At 49.5% G+C, this 9,640-nt stretch overlaps 1 protein-coding gene across 1 annotated transcript; it reads right to left on the bottom strand.

Annotated features, from left to right (window-relative positions):
• Nucleotides 1-5,164: 5,164 nt before the first annotated feature.
• ACR (acrosin) lies at nucleotides 5,165-8,739 on the bottom strand. The gene is made up of 5 exons (XM_006212553.3): nucleotides 8,630-8,739; nucleotides 7,456-7,662; nucleotides 6,939-7,222; nucleotides 6,301-6,446; nucleotides 5,165-5,768 (listed from the first exon to the last, which is right to left on the bottom strand). The coding sequence occupies exons 1-5, from the start codon at nucleotides 8,695-8,697 to the stop codon at nucleotides 5,247-5,249; spliced, it is 1,227 nt and encodes a 408-aa protein (XP_006212615.2). The 5' UTR covers nucleotides 8,698-8,739; the 3' UTR covers nucleotides 5,165-5,246.
• Nucleotides 8,740-9,640: the final 901 nt, after the last annotated feature.

Genomic DNA, 9,640 nt, shown 5'->3' with positions numbered 1-9,640 from the left:
ACAGATTTGGGGTGTTATGAAACACTAAAATTCCAGTTTATTCTAACATCTTGCTGACCTCTACAGAATTTCTGATCGTATGAGAACCGTATATTAGTTTTAATGTGGAAAAAAATCTTGGAAGGTCATTTTTGCTAGACTCTGTGGTCTTCCGAATAATAACTTAGTAGAGAAGTGCTGTTTAATCTTTTTAAAGTGTATTCTGCCCTGTGTTTCACAAAGCACTGAAACGCACGTGGTGTAGTGAAGAGGCAGCGATCTCAAGGCCTTGAATGTGACCACCCCAAGCAGACTGCCTGTGGGGGAGGGCAGCGGCACTAGAGAGCTTATTTTCTACAATAATAATGATAATAACACAAAGTTTGAACTGATTAGAATGCTCATAAATCATGGTTCTGTTTGTTGCAGGTAACATTTGGCTGAATGCGTATAATCTAAATATAACTTTCTAGTCATTGTGTCTCCACTATCGCCAATTTGTTCCTCCCTTACTTTCCGACAGCTGGGTCTTGTGTGACTTAGACAGTGGACAGCCAGCTAAATGCAGAGCACCACTGTTTGGAATGCATTTGTTTTCAAAGGCTTTGCACTGGAGAAATATGTAGGGGTTTTTTTTGTTTGTTTGTTTTACTTGTTTTTAAGGATGTAGATCGTCATTTAGGAAATAGCCTTTATTTTTCCAAATGGTATGATCAATACTCTACATATGAAAAGTATGTGTATTTGGCTTGAGTATCTGTGTTCTGGTGCCTGAAGAACAAAGGGGAGCTGAATGGTGTGACAGCCCATTCATGGTCACTAATCCATGTCCTCAGTGTCATTCTACATGAAGAAAACAGTTTTATCTGAGTGCTTTAATATAATGCAATATTTACTATTTAACATCTTAATGAAGGTAAAAAGTTATTGAAGCTTGGATTCTTATCTCAAAAATTTAAAAATCAAAAAATCAAAAACAGAATCTCACAAACATTCCCGAAGTATGTAGACTGAGGAATCACTTGGTTCCAGCCAAGCTCTGAGCCTGAGTGATGCTTAGCAAGAGCTTGGCGGAGCCCCACACCTGGCTGACAAGAAAGCGCGGCGATCACCCGAACCAGCCAGAAGAGACTCCAGTGCTACTAGCCAGTAAGTTTCAGCCTTGGACTCCATGTTGTTTATCTTTTCCACGAGGAATGATATCATGGAAATGAATGAATGCTTCTTGAGCATGCAGATCAAAACTCAAATTTTCTAGAGTTTGGGGAAAAGGGAAAAACAAGTGGGGCAAGGCCAAAGCACACACTGGAAACTAAAAGTACAGACAAGCAACAGAAGGTCAGTGAGGCCTCACAGGAAACGCTTCCTGCGAAGGACAAACCTACCTGCCCTCCAAAAGTAGGGAGTAAACTGACTGTGGCCAAGTTGCTGACTTGTGTTTATTTGTTATTATGATGAGCAGGAAGTGAGTCAGCTGTTTTTCTTTATTAGCAATAATTTAACAGAAGCCTAGTTCTGTGAGAACTAGGAGGTGGGAAAAAGCATCCCTTTTACTAACTCAGCTCCTGCTAGTGTGCTGTCTTAGGGCCCCGTGGGCACGCAGGAGCTGCAGCAGCAGAAATAAGAAGGAATAAAATACAGATTGTAAAATAAGACCTCTGAGAAAAAGTTTAAAAAATTGACATCCTTTTACTCTGAGGAGGAAAAAGCTGTTGACGTGGTTTATTAAGTTTTAAGTTATTGGGACTTTGATTAAAGGATTCAAAGTAAGAAGTAATGTGATTAGTTGTTCTCCATCTCCTGTGAGGACAGAACAAGAGGGAATAAGGATCTGTTTAGTCATTGTTTTAAAAGGCAGTGTGAAACGTTTGAGATTAAGAACTTCTTAGGCAAGAATTGTCATGAAGTCTTCTATTTGAAATCTTTTTTCTTAAGAAAATAAAGAATTTAAATATTAAGGGAAACACTAAATGGCTTTTTAAGGTTCCATGCAACACTTTAAAGACTCATGTTAAGAAAGATATCATAAAGAGTACTGAGTGTAACATTTGAGTTTTGCTCCGTATCTAGAAGAATTTAGTTCACAAAATAGCTTTTGTCTATTTTGTGTAATAGATGCATGAGTGTGATGATCAAAGACCTGCTTGGATGTTATTTCTAATTTAACCTGCAAATTAATTGAGACCTGAACACAATTTTGTTCACCTTGAAGAATGTATAGCATTATAAAACATCTGAGAATTTTGTTTTAAAGTACTGTTATTTGGATGTAGTGGCATTGTTATGGAAATGACAGGCCAGCCAAGAAACAAGCACCACTGGGTGGGGGGGAGGCGGTTGGAGTACTCAGATTTATTAGGCGGGCTCAGAGGGGCTTCTGCTCCAAGGCTCTGAGCACCTCCAAAATGTGTGCATGAGGTTTTATAGGGTTAATTGCAAGCTTGGGGTATTCAGCCAATAGGCACGGAACAGCTTTAGCAGCATCATTATCACAAAAGCAGAGGCAGGGAGGTAGCAAACTGACATTCCAAGGCCAGATATGTCTCTCTGAAAATCCAGCTGGCTAACAAAAAAAAAAAAAAAAAATGAGCAGAGAATCAGCAAACCAGCACTTATTAACTTAGGTTTACGAGTTAGCCCAGCAGAACTCAGATCAGTGATCTGACTGACACTTGTTACACTTGGATTTACCAGTAGGCCCAGCCTGGCTTTTCCTTCACAACATCAGCAAACAGGTTCCAAGAGACTGAAAATTGTGGAGTATTTTATATAGGAAATAGCCCTCCTTTTTCTTAAGCAGGTTGCTTCTGGAATTAGTGCAGCAGAGGCATGAGCTGCAGTTCAGTGGAGAAGTTGTTCTATGAACTGCTGTTGGTATTTCTTTCTGCTTTCCACTGATGTCTGTGATGCTTGAAAAATCCAAAGTCTGCTCAGATACATTTATTTCATGCTTCTTTCTTTCTGCCTACCTCTTTTCCCCTAGGTGTCCTTCCGCATTTTGTTACTATCAAGTTACTGCCCTGTTACACCGCCGATAAGAAATCTGAAATGTGTTCTTTCAGAATGCTGTAAACTTAGTCATAACTACATTTGTTTATGGAAAAAACTCCACAAGTGAAATATTACCACACACCTACCAGAATGACTAAAAGTAGACTGACCATGCCAGGTGCTGGTGAGGGACTAGAGGCCTGGAACTCTCATACACTGTGGGTGGGAGTGTGAAAAGTTTCAACCATTTTGAAAAACACTTTGGCAGCTTTTAAAAATACTAAACGTACACCTATCATATGACCCAGCCATTCCACAATAGTTATTCGGCTAAGAGATATGAATGCATATATCCATACAAAGCCTTGTATATGAATGCTCATAGCTGCTTTATTTGTAACATAACCAAACATCAACAGTGAATAGAAAAATAGTGGTATAGCCGTATGATGAAATACTCAGCAATAAAAATAAACTAACTGCTGAACACACTTCCATATAGATGAATCTCAAAATGATTATGCTCAGTGAAGGAAGCTAGACTTAAAAAAAAAAGTACTTGATGTGTGATTCCTTTAATTTAAAATTTTTAAAAATGCAAACTTCATGGTGAGAGAAAGCAGATCAGAGGTTGCCTTGGGCGGAGGGGCGGGGACTACAAAGTGCCACAAGGAGCTTTTGGGAGTGGTGGGTATGTTCACCATGTTGATTGCACTGAGGGTTTGGGGATGTGCCCTCCTATACAAGCCAGCCATTCTGCTTCTGCAGTCCAATGCTCTACCACTGAGCTATACCCCCTCTTCCACTTCTGAATACTTACCCCATAAGAACATGTCCCTACAAAGGCTCATCTGTAGTGACCAGAGCAGGTTACTGATGATTCTTTGCCAGGAATGCAGTTTCTGCAGAAAACCCCAACAAGCTAACTTCTATTTCTTGATGAGTTTTCTACACAGTGAAAATTAACTACCTGTATCTTTTTCCACTTCCATTTAAAATTTACAGCGATATTCATTGGAATCAGTTTTTCCTTGCAAATATGATAAGATTTTGCACAATTAAACCTCCACCCCGTAAGTCTCATTACTGTGTATCTGATATTCCTGACACCATGCTCTTGTCAGAGTTTTACCGTGTGCAGGTTTAGCCTCTGTTAAATGATTTTCTGTTATCTTTCCTAGCAATATGATTCATATGAATTCTTTTCTTGAATATTTAACATTTGCCTACTGATCCCACAAGGAAAGAGTGAGCCTGTCCCTCAGATGCCTGGAGGCACTCTGGCCTTAGTCCGACCTACAGCTTTTCCCTTCCCGCCCTGTGCCTCCTGCCCCAGTGTGACAGGACCTGTGAGCCATCTTCAGGGTTAGAGCATCCACGCGACATGAAGGCAGACCAGAGCGTCTCGCTTCACTTGTAAACTGCTGCATGCGTAATTTTTCAGTGAAAACTAGAACACTTGTGAGATTGGTAAGGCCCGAAGAGTCTGATTAGAACCAGTCGGCTTAGACTTGGGGAAATGGACACATCCAGGGAAAGCAGCTTTGGGAAACTAGACATCCCCTCCTGGGAAGGAAATGGGACCCACGGCTCATAACTGTCCCTGCTGTCTGTGTGTGCTAATACGGAGACATCTGTGTGCTAAATGAAAAAATGCCGTCACAGAGCAACACGAGTCGTGAAGAAATGAGGGGCTAGATTTTGAACCTGCTTGTGCGTGGGAAGCTTGCAGAAGGCGCACAAGAGCCCACCGCTGCCTCTGCAGGCTCCACATAGTCTATGGCCTCCCAGTGGACCAGTCCTTGAGCAGAGGCCCTGTCTCTCCAGGAAGGAGACCCAAGTGTCAGCCCCAGACTACAGGCCCAGAGCAAAATGTTCCACCTCAAGGAGAAAAGAAACACACTAAGGACAGATCCCGCTCGTGGGCCTGTCTCTTCCTGCTACCAGGAGAATGTGGCCTCCAGGAGACTTGGACTTACGCCCCTTCATTTCCAGGCAGCTCCCCTCACAGGAGCTGTGAGGCCCATTGGTTTAGTGCAGAGACACTAATTATGACACAGCCCCAGATCACCACAAAAACCACAACTGACATTAATTCCAACTTGTTGGAGGGTGCATGGAGGGAGGGCAGACTGTGGGGGAAGGTTTGGATTGAGCTGGGGAGGGTAGACAGGGAGAAGTCAGAAAGCATCTCTTTACGTGTATATACTCATTTATTGCATCTTTTCTTCCCCAGGCTTGAGGGGTCCGCTAGGTCCATTGGGAATGGTGTCAGATCAGGAGGAGGCAGGCAGTTCTGGGAGGTCTGTGATCTCCATTTCAGAATAACCCTTTTCATTAAGAAAAGTCTTCTCCTTCAAGACTTCTATGAGTTGCTGTAGTCGCTTGGCAAAAGAAAGTGCTTGGGGAGGTTTAGTGGGAGGCTGGGGTCGGGGTGGGGGTGGCAGTGAGGGTGGCCGTGGGGGTCGGTACACGGCTGGAGGTTGGGGCTGGGGTTGCTTGAAGGGAGGTGGTCGAGGAAGCTGTTGGAAGTACCAGGGTGGGTGACCAGAAACCTGAGCAGAAGCAGGTCTAGCTGGAGGTGCCTGGGAAGTAGGAGGGGGCGGAGTGCCTGGCTGAACCATGTACAAGGCGCTGGAACCAATCTTGGACGCGATCCAGTTCAGGTAGGCCCAGGTGGACGTGTAGACTCCAGGGCGCTTGGCTCGAGCGCAGCCTACCCCCCAGCTTGTGACTCCCACGACCACATAGGCGCCTCCCGTGTTGTCTCTGCACAAGAGAGGCCCGCCGCTGTCCCCCTGCCCAGAAGGAAACAGAAGTCACTCTCGGCCCAAGCCACTTCCCCTGCCCAGAAGGGCCACAGAGTCTAGGAGGACACTTGCTGGAGCCGTGTGGCTTCCTGCTGCCATGAACACAGTGGTGGTGCTGAAGTCTTAGCTGGTACCAGCAGCTTCAGTTGGGATGTGAGGAGTGTGTGGCCTGTCATGGGTTTCCTTGCAGTGAGGAAGGGAGATGAGCAAACCTGTGTGTCCATACGTGGGGCTTTACATGCTTACATGAGTGTGTGTGTGCAGTGGACCTGGCTGTTTTGCTTTCCGGTGAAGAGAGACAAACATTCTCTTCAGGGGCAGTGTTTGCGGCATGTGATCTCTGTGTTAGGGTGCGATACAGTTCTGAGTGTGGTGCCTGATTCTTCGTCGGGGCAGCTGGTGGGTGTCACTTCCCATCCTCAGTGTGACTGTAGATGCTGGAAGGTGGGACCAGGGAAATTTGCTCAGGGATCCAAAAAAGAGTCGTCCGCAGTGGCCTGGGCACACGGAGGAAAGTTACCTGGCAGGTGTCAATCTTGCCTTCAGGGTACCCCGCGCACACATTGGTCGAATGAACGCGCCCATTGTACCACTGGGTCGAGTTACACAAGTCAAGGTCGATGAGGTTCACACGGGCCTCCTGCAGTATAGGTGATGTCCTGGCGGCTACAGCCAGGCGATTGAGAGGTCAGTGATCATGGAAGACGTGTTCTGGTAAAGCCCTGCCTTCCTCTCTCCACTGAACCCCTACCATCCACTAACGCTCTGCTTAAACATGAGATCCATGAAAGTCAACGCCCCCGGCCTCTCCTTAGAATGCTCCTGGAGGGAAGGACATGCACGGCTGGAAGAGCAGAGGGGGGAGATGGGAGTTGGAGTGGAGGAGTGCTAGCAGGTGCATGGGGAGAGGAAACAGGAGAAGGAAGAGTGGAAGGATGCGCACGGTGAACAGAGGGCAGACGGAGGCTGGGTGGGTGCGGCTGAAGAGTCACGTTAACGTGGATGGGGGCTTTAGAAGACCAGCTGCGATGTGAGGAAACTCCAGTCAGCACTGTGATGGGGACTGAGAGGGGCTGGGCCAGGAGTGACCCCTTCGCCTCAGAGACCACCAAGCGGAGGATCAGCAGTTCTCCCCCGGGAGCCCTGGCCCCTACTCACCGTTCTCTTTTAGGTATCCCCAGCCAGTCACCCAGCACATCTGGGGAACTCTGGGTGGGCCTGCCCTAAACTGGGGCAGGCAGCCTGGTCCGATGAACGGTCCACATGGAACAGGGGGGGTGATCTTTATGAGAGCGATGTCATTTTCCTCTGAGCCAGGGGAGTATTTCTCATGAATGATGATCCTCTCAGCAGATCTCTCCTGCAGGGGCGGCTTCACGGGCTTGTTGTTTCCCCACACAATTTCCTTTGCTCCAAAGATCAGTCTCCAGTCAGCAACTTTCCTGTGAGCGCAGAGGCCAGCCAGGTCACTCTCACTGTGGCCTGGCTGGACAGGAACCTCTGATGAATGGGACCCGCAGACCCCCCCCACCGGTCCCACCCCAGCAAGGTCTGGCTCAACCACTCGGTCTTCTTGTCCACAGCCCCAGGGACACTCTGCACAGAGACCTCTGGAGAACGTCCCTTTCTGAGAAGAGCCTTTCTGAAGACTCCCCTCCGCGTGTCCCCCACGTACCTTTTGTTCCTGAAGCAGTGCGCCGCAGTAAGCACCCAGTGGGAGCTCAGCAAGGTGCCCCCGCACCTGTGGTACCTTCGGCTGTCGACATATGAGAAGGCCTGGAGGCTGACCATCCAGGGCCAGGACCCGAGTGCCGCAGGACGCCCTCCGATGATGCGCATGCCCCCTTGCGGGCTCTGCCTGAATCGTAACCCACAGGGGCCGCTGAGGGGAGACCAGGGGCACAGCTCAAGCCAAGAAAGGCACAGCTTGTCCTGGCACCTCCACAGCAGGGCCACAGTGGGGATGGGGCTGGCAGAGGTAGGGAAGAGCTGGGGGGCCTTGGGTCAGCCTCATGGGGTGGTGCCATGCGGGTTTGATGAGACAAGAAGCCACAGCCTCCAGGGAATGATTCTGAGGGGTGAGATTTCTGGGGTCTCGTGAGTGTGATTACAAGGTGGGCAGAGCTGGGGCCATAGGCAGCTAGTACAGGTAAGGGCCTAGACGTATGGGAGATCCTTGGGCAGAGGGGAGGCCAAAGGTGGGAGTGGACGGAGGTTATCTTGGGTGGGACACTCAGGGACAAGCCCCGGGGTCTTGGGGCTGCAGGGCTGGGGTGGACAGTGATGGAAGGAGAGCAGCCATAGGCAGATAAAGCGACCCCAGGGGAGGGGGCACACTGGGAGCAGTGGTGATCCAGAGGAGGGCGGTCTGGGTGCTGTGCTGCTGGTGAGAGACCACAGTCGTCTGGGAGTCATGGGGTACCTGGGGGCTCTGGGAGTCTACACCTGGCGTGGAGGTCCTGGAGGTATCGCATGACGACACCTGGGGCATTCTGGGTCAGCTGCAGGGTGGGGCACCTTATTATCTGCCGGAGGGCCGGGGCTCCTGAGAATCGAGACTTGATACCATGAGGCCATGCAGGCAGTCACTGGGCGGGGAAGAGGTGCGGGTCTCTGTGCTGCGGGAGCCCGGGGTCTGCCTCAGGAGGAAACGGGGCGTCTGGGGCCCGGGGGGCTCTGGGCTGATGATGTTGGAAGCAGGGAGGGTCTGACTTGGGGGTGTGGGTCACAGGCGCTGTGAAATGTGAGGGAACGCTTAGGCCCCACTGTGGCTTCCACCCTGGCCCTGCGCTGAGGGAGTCTGCTACTCAGAAGACACCCCACCCCACAGAGGTGTCCCTGATACTTACTCACAGGTGTTGTTGTCTGTGGCGACCACAGACGCAGCCAAGACCAGCAGAACGGCAGTTGGCAGCATCTCTACCAGACTCCTGCCCCAGCCTGGCCTAGAAGCCCAGTGACCTCACAGAGCCCCATGGCCTCCTGACCAATCAGCAAAGTGACCTCCCAACCCCCACCTTCCAGCAATCACATCAGTTAGGGCCCCGTTAGTTCAACCAGTTCACGCTGAAGTGACTTCTCAACTTCCTGCATAGGCGCCCACAACCCGTGCGGCCAGACGGGCTCTCCTGCAGTCCCCTCCCTCTGTCCCAAGGCCAGGACCTTCAATGCCAGCTACCTTCCAAGGTCCCACATCATCTGAGGTTCCAGCTTTGTGCAGGTCAGGGTCTGGCCCTCACACAAGCTGTAACTACAGTCTCATTCCAGTTTACAGACTGAGGGGCAGCTCAGCCCCTCGGCAGCAAGATGGTGCAATAAGTCAGCAGTTAAAGGGAGTCAAGCTATCCAAGTGGATAGACCCTTAACACTGTGAGGGACAAACTGTCCTTCCTTCTTCCAAGTGTGTGCTGTCTGCATCCTTTCCAAGGAGCCATTTTGAACCTCCCTAACTTAGGACTACGAAGTCCACCCTCTGTCCACTGCTGAGTATCACGAGGTCTCACATCTTCCACCAGAAGGTCCCGGGTCTCCTCTCTGGGACCTACGTGCAGCAGGGTGGTGTCTCCTGTACCTGAGTGTCGGGAATTCTCGGCACAGTTCTGTGAGTATCATAAAGTACTGTTTCTTCTGACTGGCAGGAGACAGCATCTCACCGCCCAGAGTAGATAAATGCTCACCGCACATACCTGGACGTTAAAACGCTGGACCTCCCCTGCAAGAGTGTGAGGAGGTCGCACCCCCACCTGCTGGGGGCTCATCTTAGCTCCTGTACATGAGGGGGAGGTCTCGGCTTACCCATGGGGGTGTCCTGAGCCCACCTACAGGAGTGTCACGGGTCCCCCTCCCACCAGAGTGTTAGG

The sequence above is a fragment of the Vicugna pacos genome, chromosome 12 (assembly GCF_048564905.1).
Source record: "Vicugna pacos chromosome 12, VicPac4, whole genome shotgun sequence".
Lineage (NCBI taxonomy): Eukaryota > Metazoa > Chordata > Mammalia > Artiodactyla > Camelidae > Vicugna > Vicugna pacos.
Note: the sequence above shows the minus strand (reverse complement) of the source record. Positions and strands in the feature narration are given on the sequence as shown.

What these genes read in the sequence shown, in the direction of transcription:
- ACR (XM_006212553.3), bottom strand. Translation starts at nt 8,697, where the DNA reads ATGCTGCCAACTGCCGTTCTGCTGGTCTTGGCTGCGTCTGTGGTCGCC. An exon ending in ACAGACAACAACACCTGTGA is followed by an intron (nt 7,663 to 8,629) that starts GTAAGTATCAGG and finishes GTCTCCCCTCAG; the next exon opens with CGGCCCCTGTGGGTTACGAT. An exon ending in GGGATACCTAAAAGAGAACG is followed by an intron (nt 6,447 to 6,938) that starts GTGAGTAGGGGC and finishes GCCTGGCTGTAG; the next exon opens with CCGCCAGGACATCACCTATA.